General features: G+C 52.1%; 2 protein-coding genes across 2 annotated transcripts; one reads left to right on the top strand and one right to left on the bottom strand.

Moving 5' to 3' along the window:
• Positions 1 to 3,869: 3,869 nt before the first annotated feature.
• On the top strand, positions 3,870 to 6,432 carry GUCA2B (guanylate cyclase activator 2B). Its single transcript, XM_077137100.1, has 3 exons — positions 3,870 to 4,114; positions 5,263 to 5,428; positions 6,184 to 6,432. Exons 1-3 carry the CDS (start codon positions 4,025 to 4,027, stop codon positions 6,243 to 6,245), a joined length of 318 nt encoding a protein of 105 aa, XP_076993215.1. The 5' UTR covers positions 3,870 to 4,024; the 3' UTR covers positions 6,246 to 6,432.
• Positions 6,433 to 8,552: 2,120 nt separating this feature from the next.
• GUCA2A (guanylate cyclase activator 2A) lies at positions 8,553 to 10,630 on the bottom strand. Its single transcript, XM_077137096.1, has 3 exons — positions 10,501 to 10,630; positions 9,302 to 9,506; positions 8,553 to 8,854 (listed from the first exon to the last, which is right to left on the bottom strand). Exons 1-3 carry the CDS (start codon positions 10,573 to 10,575, stop codon positions 8,790 to 8,792), a joined length of 345 nt encoding a protein of 114 aa, XP_076993211.1. The 5' UTR covers positions 10,576 to 10,630; the 3' UTR covers positions 8,553 to 8,789.
• Between the last annotated feature and the right edge of the window lie 3,404 nt (positions 10,631 to 14,034).

Raw genomic sequence — 14,034 nt, 5'->3', positions numbered from 1 at the left:
ACTAGATACTAAATGAGGTGACTGGGGCTCAGAGAAGTAGGAAATCGTTCAAGGGCACAAATCTAGTGGTCAATGGAGCAAATATTTCAATTGTATACATTTTTTTCCATTTACTATATATTTGTTGCTTATGTGCCAGGCATTGTTTGGGGAGAACAAAAACAACAAATTTTCTATGCTAATAGGGCTTACATTTTAGTAGGCAGAGAGATGCAAGAAATGAAATGCGTATATATGACAGGTTAAGGGAATAAGGAGTTACAGGGGATTCTACCTGATGCGGGATTATCAGGAAAGACCTCTTTGAGGAAGTGGCATTTCAGCAGAGACCTGGATGAAGTGAGAGAATGAGCCACGTAAATATGTGGGTGAAGAGGAAAGGCCCTGAGGTCAGCATGTGCTTGGCATGTTCGGGGGATGGCAAGGAAACCAGCATGGCCGAACCCGGAGAACAAAGGATAGAGTTTTTGTAGCTGAGATCAAAGCAGTAGAGGAGGCCGAAGGGACCTTGTAGCCCCAGTGGAAGACTTTGGATTACACTTTGCGTGAAGCGGGACGCTATTGGAAAGACTGAACAATGGGGGGACACAGTCTGACTTAGATTTTAACAGGATGGCTCTCTCTACTAGAGAAGAAAGGCCTGAAGAGGGCGGAGCAAGGGTGAGGACAGGGAGATCTGCTTGGAGGTTGTTGCACTAATCCAGGAGAGCAATAATGATGTGTGACCTTGGTGGTAGCAGGGGTGATGGTGAGGTGTTGTTAAAGTCTAGAAATATGTGGACGGTAGAGCCAACAACATTTTCTGATTAACGGAATTTGACAAATAAAAGAAAGGGAGGCATCAGGATGACTCTCAGATTTTTAGCGTGAGCAAGTATATGGGAGATGCTGAGGAAAGAGGGGGATAAAGGAGTATGGTGCTGAGGGGATAGGTCAGACTAGGGAGCTGACCAGTGGTAGATGGCAGGAAAAGCTTTGAGACTGGATTAGATCCCCAAGGGAGAGACTATAAAAGAAAGAAAGAGGACTGAGACTGGGTGCTATTGGGACCTTCTAATGTTTAGAGGTCAAGAAAAGAAGGAATAGCCAACAAAGGAAATGAGAAGATGGTGCCAATGAGATTGGCAGAAAATCTGGAGAGTGTTTCAGAAGCTTAATGGAGAAAGTACTTCATTCCAAGAAAGGCAGATAGGCCAGTTGGGACAAATGCTGCTGAAGAAATGATTGGTTTGGGGTGGGAAGACACATGGACTCTGGGATCCAGTGGCTATAGGCACTGAGGAAGGAATCTAGTGAGGAAGGATCATCAGCTGCAAAACACTCAGAGGCAAACCATCATCCTCACCATTATTTGCACTTGAAGCTTCCACATAGAGAGGATTATCTAGGCTGGAGTGGGAGCCACTTCCCATGCCCAAAAAAAGGAAGTGCCCTGATAAACGTCAACATACAGCTGGCTGAAAGGGGGTGTGAGTGAGAATTTGTCTCTGTGGCCAGGTTGTTTTTGATAGGTGGTGTGACATTCATGAAAAGATTAGGAGGAGATAAGTTTGAATTATGAACCTGAGTCACGCTGGGCAGATGGAGAAGTCACGCCTCATTCCCAGGGAAAGTGTGACACGTGATGGGGCTCTGGTTGAAGGAGTTGGAGGGCAGAGAAGGGAAGAAGCTATGGCCATTGGGTCTCCACACCCCGCAAGTTTGCTCCTTGTCTCCTCGATGTGGGGACCGTGGGGCTAAGATTGCTCTGGCGGAAAGAGCATGGATTTGGGGATCAAGAAGCCTCATGACAACCTCAAAATATGGATACTGGCTCCCTTTATACAAACAAGAAACTAAGACTCAGGGACATTGTATCATTTGTCCAAAATCATGTAGTTGGCCAAACCCAGATAGGCCTGATTGCAAAACCTACACTAGGCCGACAGAATGGCACAGCATCAAGTTTAGGCTTTGTAGGTTAAAGATCAGAACTGCTTCATCTGTACGTTCCAAGATCGGTTTTCTCAAAGGGAGGTTCCATGAGGAAGGAGGAAGGCCTTGAAGGGAAGGCAGGGAAAACCACTGTCTACTGAAAAGCTCCACATATCAGGCACAGGCTGGAAAGTCCTGGGATGGGGGATTGTTCAGTTTTTCCTCAGAACAATGACTATAAGTTTGCTTATTATTTTCTCCACTTTATTGATGAAGAAATAGAGGCTCAGAGAAGCTAAGTGCTGGAGTCTGGATGTGAACCCAGATCTCTTGCCTCCAAGGCCTGTATTCCTTTTTCTATAACACCACAGGCTCAGCAGAAGTAAGGATTCTTGGTGGAAGACTTACTTTCTTATCTTACACTGTGACCATGAACATCTGACCTTGTTGAGCCTCAGATTACTCTTGTAAAATAGGGACAACAATTGCATCTATCCTATAGCAGTAAATGGGATTATACCTATGAATCATCATTGTGCCTCATTCATAGTGAGTGACTAAGTAATGAAAACTATTATCTGATTATTGCTTTCATTTTTCAGATGGGAAAGGATTCAGGAGTTAATTCATTTCTTCATACTCTAGAGCTAGTAAAGGCCGAAGGCTTGATTCAAAGCAGTTCATAGGAAATACCAAAGTCCACTCACATTCTTTTCCATTTCAACCTGAGTTAAGAACGGTGAAATGGGCATTCAAGCAGTAAAACTCATTAGCAAAAGCATGCCGTGGGACTGGGCACGTGGGTGGAGGATTGGTGTTAGGGAGCCTGATGAATCAGAATCAGATGGGCCAAACATGGCCTAAGGGGACAACAGGCACCTGTGGGAGACAACAGGCTATGGCAGGTTGAGGGTTTGGGCAAAGATTAATCAGAGGGATGGTCCTAAAATGGAATCAGATGAATCAAAATAGGGAGCCTTGAATGCCAAAATGGACTTGCTGAGCTTCAGTTCAATGGTATGCATGGAGTGTCTGCCTGCTGCCAGGCTCTATGCCCAGCAAAGCTGAGCCCTGGCACAGGCACTGTTTACAGCCCCTGGGGTTGGCCAGGTTGATATCAGCCTTGTGGACTTTGTCCTCTTCTCCCTGACCCAACCTTCAACCACTGGTAGGTGACATGTTGCCCTAGAAGGCAACTTTGAGATTAAGGAAACTGCTACAGCATGTTTCCTGGGGCCGCATCACCCTCATAGCAGCCTTAAGTGGTAGGATCTATTATCATGTCCAGTTCAGGGAAGAGGAAACTAAGGTGTGGTCAAATTTGATGTGACTTTCCCAAGATCATGCAGCTGCCATGGGAGCAGGGCTTGAACCCAGGTCAATCTGAGTCCAAAGACAGTGCTCTTTCCTCCATGCTGGGTTAGACTATTGGCTTTGGAAGTCATGCCTGGTGAGATGGGCCAAACATGGCCTAAGGGGACAACAGGCACCTGTGGGAGACAACAGGCTGTGGCAGGTTGAGGGTTTGGGCAAAGATTAATCAGAGGGATGGTCCTAAAATGGAATCTCAGAGAGGGGGTAAGAAAGACTTGGGTCTGGGGGCCTTGAGAATTCTGAGATCGGTCTTGTGTCTGCCCACCTTACAATGGGGCAGGTTGTCTGCATCCTTTATTCGGAGAAAGAACTGTGGACTGACCTGGGCCAAAGGCACCTGGTTGGACTCTCCACTGTGCTGTTGACCACCTCTTGGGCCTCACTTTCTCCATCTGCTAATGGCCACCATAGCATTGCACCCACACTCCTCCTGTCAAGGACTGACTGGCAAGTGGTGTGTCTGCTGGTCCCTCACAGAGAACCTAGCATGTAGCAGGTGCCAGACACCCTGTGTTATGTCGCAGTGTGCTCTGGACCTCCCCACCCTCATCTCATCCAACCCCCTTTCTGGGAATCAGTGCTGCACTTGTCAGAGAGCTAGCCAGCTGTCAACCCCGCCCTAGCTGGCCCGTTAATGAGTGACCAGGGGAAGAAGCCTGGCCTATAAGAAGCCGCTAGTTGGGGAAGCAGCTGGGAGCTGGGTGGACATCAGTGGTGGGAACACAGAGGGAGCGAGATGGGCAGCAGGACTGCATCCGCGCTCCTGTCATGGGTGGCCGTGGTCCTCCTGGTGCTGCTGCAGGGCGCACAGCCCGTCTACATCCAGGTGAGTCCCTCGGGCCACCTGCCCTTTGGCTGACGTCCCCAAGGTGGGAAGGCTTGGCTGGAGAGGGGATGCTGGGAAATTCATGGGGTACAGCAGGGGGCACAGGACCCAGGGCTCAGCCCAGGGTCCGATCGAACCCCGATGGGCGAGGGCAGCTGGAACGCCAATGGCAGTAACGATAGTGATGGTAATAACAATAACTGAGCACTGCTCTGGTCACAGAGGTGAGAATGGGGAATTTGCCCTTGGGAATCCAAGACAGGGATCACCCCGTTCATTTGGGTGGAGGAGGGTAGTCACCAGAAAAAAGTTGCCCTAGGAGGTCACCCTTGAGCTGATACTTGCAGGGTAAGCAGACACAGAAGGCAGGGAGAACTGTTTCAAGCAGAGGGCAGAACTTATGCAAAGGCCTGGAGGGAAGATAGTGGAGGCTCAGCTCTTCTCCTGGGCAGCTGTGAAGCTGGAAGGAGCATGGAAGTGGGTACTGCCTGCTGGGTGGCAGGACGGGACTGGTGTCTCCAAGCAGGCACGGGAAGTCTGGCCTCCGGCGGACCTCTCACCCTGGACTGCAAGTCACACCCTGGCTCTGAACAAGGCCTCCCTGGGAAGTAAGGAAGGGGATCCTGGGGAGGGGTGTGGGAGAGCCAGCCTCCCTCTGCAGCCCTGGCCTTGGGACTTGGCCAGCTTGGGTCTGGGCCAGCTTAGGGTTACCATCACTTTGCCATGTCAGCACAAGGGAGAGTACTCGGTTATGGCCAGGCACCAGGATGTGTGCTTATTTAACCTCAGCACCCAGGAAGGAATTTGTCAGTAGGAACTAAGGCTCAGAGTGGAGAAGGGACAGGGCAAGAACTGGATTTGAACCAGGGTCTTGCCCTGTCCCAAAAGCACGTCCCTTGAACCAGTGTGCTCCATGACCCTGGTTTGACTTCATCCAGTGGTTACTGAGACTGTGGCACAGTGGGGTGTGAAGTGTGTCCGTGTGAGAGGAAATCAGATTCCTTCCCCTGGCTGGTCTTTCAAGTATGCCTGGACTTTCCATGAGAATGGAGAAATGCCCAGAAGATCTGTGGCATCCCAGGAATCCTGTCGGGTCCCCTGACCCAGCTTTGATATCCTGCCATCTCCTTTTCTCTCCCCCGCCCCAGTACCAAGGTTTCCAGGTCCAGTTGGAGTCAGTGAAGAAGCTGAGTGACCTGGAGAAACACCTAACCCAAAGCCCCCTGCCCTCCCTGTGCCAAAACTCAGCTCTGCCCCAGGACCTTCAGCCAGTCTGCACCTCCAAGGATGCTGACAGCATCTTCAGGGACTTGCGTAAGTGTCCTCCTCCTGCTGGACTTCCTGCTGGGCACTGGGAGAATTAGGCAGTGCCCCTAGGCCTCCTCCCATCCCTTGGTCATTTTCCAACCTCCACCCCAGCTCCCCCACCTCAGGTTGTTTCTATTAAAGAGCTAGTGGCTGAGGTCGGGAGGAGTCAGCCCAGCCCCTGCCTCCCTCCCCTGGAAGGTCCTGGTTTGGGCACTGAAATCAGACATGCTGAGAACCTCCCCGAGTCCTGGACAAACCGGAACGGTTGGTCACCCTACCTCAAGAACTTCACAAAGGGGTGGAAGGGAGTGCAGGGAAAGAGACCCTTCTACAGAGGATGACTGCAACCCAGTGGGATGACAGGGGAAGCCCCAGGGAAGCCCAGGGCGGGGTGCACCTCGTGTCTGGGGGTGAGGCAGGGGGTCTGAGCGGCTTCCAAAGGAGGTGACCTCCAAGCTGCAATCTGAGGTGTGCCGACCAGTTAGCTGTGACTGAGCACCTGCTGTGTGCCAGCCCTTGGCCGGTATGCCCTGCTCACCGGAGCCCTGGCAGGTTGATGTCTTCCTACCTGCATTTTACAGACAGGACACTGAGAGTTTGAGTTAGTCACCTCTAGGGAGGAGAGGCCCAAGGACTTGAACCCAAGCCTAAGTTCCCCTGCTCTGGGCCTGAGGGCCCTCCCTCACACCCTCTCCCAAGCAGCCCCCCATGCGCCGGGGCAGCATGTCAGGTTCAATTGACTATTCTCTCCCCTTGCACAGTGAACATAGCAAGTGATGACTGTGAGCTGTGTGTGAACATTGCCTGCACCGGCTGCATCTGAGATGGCTCTGCACGCCTGAGCACACCCTGGGCACTGCTCCCCAAGCCCCCTGCCTCCCCCTGCACATATTAACTCATCCCCTCCCAGGGCTCAAGCAGCTGGACCTGGTGCAAAGCCACTGGACTCTAGATGGAGGAGAGTTTGGGCCCTGAGGCAGCCTTGCTGCTGAATAAAGATTTTACACAAACACACACACATACAGCCTCACGGTGTCATTCTGTTCATTCCCAAGAGCCATGGGCTGAGGGGAAAGTTTGGACTAATAATAGGTGTCAGGAATTTTTCCCTTAAGTTTCCAAAGCCTGAGGAGCTGATCCATTTATTCCCGCTCCACTGAGGGAGCCAGGATGCAGGGCGGGAAATGAGTCGCCCAAGCGCACAGAGAAAACAAGCTTCCCAGACTCTTCTGGACTCCAAGCTGATCCCAGGCCCTGTCCCAGCTGCAAGCCAGGGCCTCAGTGCTCTGGACTCAGGGTGGGAAACCTTCCTCAATGAGGCAGTCTGGAGGAAGGGGGTGGAAGGGTCACGTGGAGTCCATGGTCCTGGACAGTTTGGGCTTTCTCTGCCCCAGGCCCTTTGCCTTCACTCTCACCTCCCTGAGACCCTTTCCTTCCCTTCCCCTCAGCTTCCCTGAGGACCATTCATCGTCCCACCCACCCTGACCAGCTCCAGATGGGACAGCTTTCCTCCCTCTCTCAGCCTATGGGTCCTGGTGGCACTAAGGAATACAAAGAAAAAGGAAAAGGATAATAACAGCCAACACTTAGTGAACATTTACTCTGTCCCAAGCACTGTTCTAAGTACTTTGCACATATTAACTCATTGAATCCACACAACAGTCCTACGAAGTAGGTACGATTACTACCATCTTCACTTTACAAATAAGGAAACCAGGTCACAGAGAGAGCTATAACTAGCTCAGCCTCAGAGTCAGTAAAATGGAGGACAGGACCAACCTCCCAGGCAGTTGGGCCAGAGTTTGACGCTCTTAACCGCTGCATACCGCCTCCCCATGACAGCAGCCATGGTCAGGATGCCTCGCAGAGGGCCGGCCTTCTGTGCAGTGTCCCGGCCGGCCAGAGAGGAAGAAAGCTGGGTGCAAAGGGGCCAGGCCGTATGAACCCTATTCACCCAGGGCCAAGCGCTGTTGACTCCCCCACTCCAGCGTCCCCTTCTCACTGTCCACTTCTGCTTACAAGTCCTGCAGTCTCCCAGTGCACCAGGCCACAAACCCCAGAGGCTTCCAGCTCCTTCTGCTCCCTCCCCCCAGGCAAGGCTGGCTGGGTGGGCTTTGCCATGTTAACTGTCCTCACTTCCTCATCTCACCTCCTCAGCCCAGTCTGAACCATTCTCAACCTGACTCTGGTCTCCCTTTCTTAGGTTTATTATTATTATTTTACCATTTATTGAATTCCTCTGATGTTTGTGTCAGGTCTGAACTGAGAGCTTTACATGCATTATTTCACCCAGCCTGGGAGGCAGCTACTGTTATTATCCATACTGTTTTACAGAGGAAGAGACTGGGGCACAGAGAGGAAAAGCAACTTTCCTAATATCACACAGTACGAGGAAGAACTGGTGTTGGAATCCAGGGCTGGGACCTGGTACCCCTTGCTTTCCCCCTGCCCTGTGTTATATCCTCATGCCATTATCCACTGGGTGGACATTACTCAGCCTGGGGATCAAAGGGACTTCTCCAGCCACAGACACCATACACTCCAAGGCAGCCTGAGCTGTGCAAGGGATGAGGGTGGTCAAAGGGCCCCGAGAGCACAAAGAACAGAATGGGGGTTTCTTGAGGAGAGGATGTGGAAGTTAAGCCTTGAAGTCTGAGTAGGAGTTTACCCGGCCAGGGTGCAGGGAGAGGAGCAGTGTGGGTTGAGCAAGAGCTGAGGGGCTACAGCAAAGTGTGACTTGGGTTGGGGGAGCAGGGAGGGCAAAAGCCATGTTGGAGTGGCCAGTGGGGGCTAGATCCTGAAGAGATTGAGTCCCATGCCCAAGAACTTGGGGCTGATCTCAGAGAGGGTGGATGTCTGTGTTGAAATCCAAAGCAGAAAAGACACCCATGCTCACCCATGGTTTAGTGACCTTGGGGTTACACACACACACACACACAGCCACCCACATCCATGGGTGGTCTGGAGACTCGGGTACCCTCAATGTCAGGGTGGGGTGGGGACCAGCTCTCCCGGCATGGGAGACCCAGCACACCAAACAGTGAGCTTCTGAGAGCAAGTAGGCACCAAGAAGCCTGGATGGAGGGGTGGACTGGCAGATGAACAAAGGAACAAAAGGCAACAGCAGGAGTTCTTTGGAATCTGGTTTATTAGATGAGGGTTGGGTACCCAACAGCTCTGATGGTGAAGGGGCTGGGCATCCAGGCACCCATGCCCTGCCCAGGCTGCTTCTCCTCACACCCTCCATCCTGAGGCAGTGTAGATTGAGCTGTTGGGAGTGGGGGTATCAGGGGGAAGGTCCTTCCAGCAGGAGAAAAGGGCTTGCCCCGCCTGGGAAGGGAAGAGGGCCACCAGGCACGTGGCCAGCCTAGCATCCGGCACAGGCAGCATAGGCGCAGATCTCACACATGCTTGGGTTCTCAGCTATGGCCTCTGGGCAAGAGAGATGGGGCTGGTGAGAGCTCTGTGCAGTCAAGACTCAGACACTCTCCTACAGAGTTCCCGGGAGAAACCCCACAAGCCTGTCCTCTCTGGCTGGGCTTTGACCCCAAAGTAGGGCAAACGAACTGCTCAAGCCATTCAGAGTGAGAGCTCAAGTCAACACTAGGTGACTGCAGACACCGAGCCACCAACCCATGGGTTAAGGCAAAGATCTTACTAAGCTCAACATTTGCAATTTAGAACGAATTGAAATGTTTAACAATCCCACCAATCAGTGCAGAGCTCCCCAGTACCCACCAAACAGAGCAGAGTTCCCCAGTCTCACCAATCAGATCTGACCCTTCCTCCAAAGCCCTCCAATCAGAAGCCACTTCATCTTCAAAGGCCCCAATCAGAGAATACCCCAGGTCCATCGATCAGAAAGGAGGAGGCTCTCACCCAGCCTTTGGAGGATCTCCTGGGCGTTAGGCTTCTTGCAGATTGGCTTGAGTTCTTCTGGAAACTTCAGGTGGCTACAGAGGCTGGGAGCCTTGAGCCCAGTGACGGATTCAACACCTGTGAGGCTCTCAATCCTGGGTTCCTTGACCTCACGCAGGTCCTTGAGCTTCTTCACTGACTCCAGATCAAAAGAGAAGTCTCCATCCTGAAAGGGACAGGCTCAGTGCATGATGACAGGCTGTAGCCTGCTCCCTGGCTGTTTCCCTCAGGACTGGTTCCTCCCCACCCAGGGGCGCTCTCAAGCAGTGTTTGTGGCACATGGGAACAAGACGCCCCACTGCCGGGCAGCATGTGGTGATCAGAGCCTGGCAGCCAGACAGGGTAATGGAATCCTGGCTTTGCTCTGTGACCTTGGTCAGATCAGTACACTCTCATGCATGTAACATGAGAAACGGAGAAAGTGAATGTGAAGCGTCCAGGGACACAATAGGTGCCCAGTGCGTGGGAGGCGTGGTGCTGATAGGCAGGGGCTCAGAGCTGGCCCCGCGCCCGGCATCCGGGCTCCACACGGCCACGCCCCGGCTTTCCTGCCCCATCTCAGAGAGGTGCGGAAGGATCACAGGGGCGTCAGCCCCAGCCTGCGGCCTGGTGGTTGTTTGAGAAGCCATAAAAGGCCTCCAGGGGACTGGCTGTAGTAAAGCAGGGCCCCTGCTGGGAGCCAGCCTAGCCGGTCCCTGGCATGAGCAGGGAAGGGGGAGGGGAGGACGAGGGGCCACGCCCATCGTCCGGGACCTCAGGGATGTTTGCGTGATTCCCCGACCGCGGGGCATGGTTGAGCACGGGACTGAAGGGCAACATCTGGATTGGATCCAGGACCTTCACTTCCCAGTGGTGTGCCCAAGGGTAGTTACAGAGTCGCTCCAACGCTCTGTTTTCCTCCTCTGTAAAATGGTACTAATAATCCCTTCCTCCCAGCGTGACCTTGAGGCCACAGTGAGATCCTGGGTTAGCCGCCTGAGTAGCGCTCAGTAAATTGGCCAATCGCCCCCTCTCAAGAAGGATTATTTCTCGTTTCTCTCCTTGGGGTTCGATCTCTTCCAAGTTTGAAGGGGCGAGTGTGGGAGGCAGATCCTTGAGGAATAGGCAAACCCTGGTTACCAGCCCCCACCCCACCCCGCATCAGGGGACAAAGGACATACTTGCACAGTGACGGCACCCGCCAGGGTGGCCCAGGTCCCGAGGAGGCACAGCGTGGAGAGCAGGAAGGAGCGCATGGCAGCAGTGCCCGAGACAGGAGTGGCGGTTCTGGATGCCGGGGAGAAAGCCTGGGGACCTTTAAAGACGGCAGGGTTACTGAGTAACCCAGGAGCCCTTGCCAGCAGCTCATCTGCTTGGCTGTCAACCTCGTCAGGCCTCATCAGATAAGGTTCAAGACAGCCCTGGGAGATAAGAGGCCAGTCTCCAGAGCCTAGCAGAGTCCCAGCCCTTCCCTGGGCACCCACCTTGCTGGGCTCTGCATCCATTCTTCAATCATACACGCTCGCTGACAACTCTGGGCAGAGCCTGGGCTGGGCTGGGGTCTGCAGACGTGGCCCCCATCCTCCAGGAGGGAGGCTGAGGCAGTGGCAATGCAGGCTGATTAGAGGGGTGGGCAAGAGGGCCGCCCTGGGGGCCAACTCACCAAGTGCAGGGACAGGGGACTTCAGGAAGGTTTCTCCAGGGAGCTCATGCCAGTGCTGAGTGCTGGGGAATGGGTAGAAGTTTGCTCAATGAAGGGTCTGGGGGTGGAAGATCATTTTTTTGCAGAAGGTGCCACATTGGGACAGCTAGGAGAAACTCAGTCTTGGTGGGTAGGGGGACTGCCGGTGATGACGGATGAGGAAGCAGACCAGGGCAGTACCAGATTTGCCTACTGTGGCTTTAAAGATGGATTTATTTAACTCCGCCATCTCAGAGGCCTGGGTTCAAATCCCATCATCTTTTTGCCCAGTTTTGTTGTGTGTGAATTAGGGCAATTTTTAAACTCTCTCTAAGCCTCAGTGCCCCCTTGTAGGAACCAATAATAAACGATCTCATGGGTTGCTTTGAGATTTAAATGAGATTTTAAAACTTGCTTACCTCCATGCCTAACATACAGAAAGCACTTAATAAAGGGTCACTCAGTGCTTGGTGCTCTTTATGTCACTGTTGTCAGCAGCAGCCATAGCAGCTCCTGGTCCCCATTGGCCCTTCTAGTGACCACCTGCCATTCTGAGCTGCAGCCTGACCTCACCCTGTGCTGATCCTGCTGTCCGTCCGTTGGTCTCAGACAGTCCTTGAATGAGCTCTTCTACGCTCCCTTCCCCAACCTCCTCTGCTCAGTCCCTCAGTTTCTACCTGCCAACCATCCTCCACCCCGTTTGTGTCCTCCTCTTCTGCTCTCTCTCCCCCAAGTAGCCCAGTCTCATCTCCCCCCACACTGAAACTATCCTGCCAGGTTCATCTCAGTCACCTTTCCTGGGCATGTTTCCTTCCTTGCTTTTGAACATGTTGTTCCATTTGCCAGGAAGGCCTTTATTTCCTTATCACTGGGTGTTTTGGTTTGCTAAACCTGCCGAAAAGCAATACACAAGAAACGGATTGGCTTTTACAATGGGAATGTATTAACTTACAGTTTATAGTTCTTGGGCTATAAAAATGTCCAAATTAAGGCACCAACAGGATAATACCTTCACTGAAGAAAGGCCATCAACTTCTGGGGCACCTCTGTCACATGGAAAAGCATATGGCTGGCATCTGCTGGTCCTCTGCTCCCAGGTTCCGTTGTTTTCAGCTTCTGATTCCAGAGGCTTTCTCTCTAGGCATCTGTAGTTCCTCTCAGCATCCCTGGGGCTATTCTCCCTCTGTGAGCTCTCTCTCCGGGTGTTTCTTTCTGAGGTCCCTCCACTTTTTTTCCTGCTTTTCATCCTCTCATAAAGAACTCCAGTAAAGGATTAAGACCCACCATAAATTGGTTGAGACATATCTTAATTGAAACAATCTAATCAAAAGGTCCTACCCACAATAGATCTTCACCCACAAGAATAGATTAAAAGAACATGGCCTTTTCTGGTGTACATAGCAGCTCCAAACTACCATATTAGGTGAACTCCTACTCAGCCTGTAAGGCCCAGTTCAAATAATCCCTAATACATCCCCAGCTAAATAACCTCTCTCAATTCCCAAAGAACCAGATACTTTACCCTACCAGGGATCTTGTGGGGTGGAATTACTTGGGTGTGTGTCCATGCCCCACTAGAATTGGACCTCCATTGGCATTGTGCCCCCAAAACAATATGTGTTCATTGTGTTCTATAGTGAGCAGACGTAAACAGTACACAGGAGGAAGGTTAGCCCTGAGACTCCCACCTTTAATCTACAAACCCTTGCATCCAAGCACCTGACCAGATACTAGGCCAACTCCAGGGAGTGGAGGAGGGGCAGGAAACCCTGGGTGGGGAGAGTCAATATTGAAGAAGGAATTGGAGAGAGCAGAGTCTGATAAGGATGGAACTACAAAGGGGTGGCAGGCCTTAGGGAAGGGCAGGATAAACTCATCCACCTGCCCTTTGAGGCCTCTCTTCAGGGCTCGTCTGGACCACTCTCCCCTGTCTGGTGTGTGTGTGTGTGTGCGTGTGTGTGTGTGTGTGTGTGTGTGTGCATGCACGTGTGGACCTGTGTGCAGAGGTCAACATATGCCATCTATACAGCCACATGTTGGCCTCTGCTAGCTGTGTTCAGAGTAAGAGTGAGCACCAGGAGAAGGTGAGGGTGGGAATGGGGTTGGGGAGTGTTAAGGATGAGATAAAAGTAAGTTAGTGTACTAACGTACAGGGGTAAGACTAGAGTTTGGATGGTAGATGAGGCCACATCATTTGTTGAGATTGGGGTAGAGATGAGGATCAGTGTTGCATCTGAGGTTAGTGTTGGGACTGGAATTAGGGATTAGAGAGAGTTGATCTGGGTTAGGGAGAGAATTTGGTTAAGATCAGCGTCAGGTTGTGGGTTGGGTATAACTCAAGCAGCAGTTAGGGATAGATGTTCAAATTAGGATAACAGCTGGGGTTTGGGTCAGGGTCTGGATTAGACTGGGGTTAAGGATGGAGTTGGGGTAAGAGTTAGGGTTAGACTTGGAATTGGGGGTACAGTTAAGATTGAGTTAATGTGGGAATTATGATTGATGTGGAGGTTGACTTGGGGTTGGGTTAGTATTCCCTGGTAGAGTTGGGATTGGAGTTGAGTTTGCAATTGAAGTTGGAGATGTGGTTGGGGTTGGGTCTGGAATTAAATGCAAGGCTGCAACTGGGTTATGATTTGGTTTAGCATTGAGGATATGGGGAGGGGGCACTGTGGGCTGAAGCGACCCTCTTTCTGGCTCACTTTGGTTTTCTAGTCATTCCCCTCCTAAGGTGTGGTGGGGTTGATCTTAAAGGGAGAGACTTTGACCCCTGCAGCATGTCTTCCTCTCTCTTGCCCCTGGCCTGGGCTTACCTGGTACAAAGCAGGGGTGGGGTGGTTGTGGGGATGACGTTGCTCCACACTGTGGGAAAGAGGAAATGATTCCTGTAGGGTAGACCTTTGGGTCCTACTCCACCCAACTCCACCTCTGACGTCTAGCCTGGGATGGGAACCAACTCTCCTCCCTCTGTCCCCTGCACTCCCTGCCCAACTCGGATCCAGCTCTGAGTTCAGGCCCCCTCCCTCCCTCTGGGACT

The sequence above is a fragment of the Tamandua tetradactyla genome, chromosome 2 (genome assembly GCF_023851605.1).
Source record: "Tamandua tetradactyla isolate mTamTet1 chromosome 2, mTamTet1.pri, whole genome shotgun sequence".
In the NCBI taxonomy this organism is placed as follows: domain Eukaryota; kingdom Metazoa; phylum Chordata; class Mammalia; order Pilosa; family Myrmecophagidae; genus Tamandua; species Tamandua tetradactyla.
The sequence above is the reverse complement of the archived record's forward strand: the minus strand, read 5'-3'. Positions and strand labels throughout refer to the sequence as shown.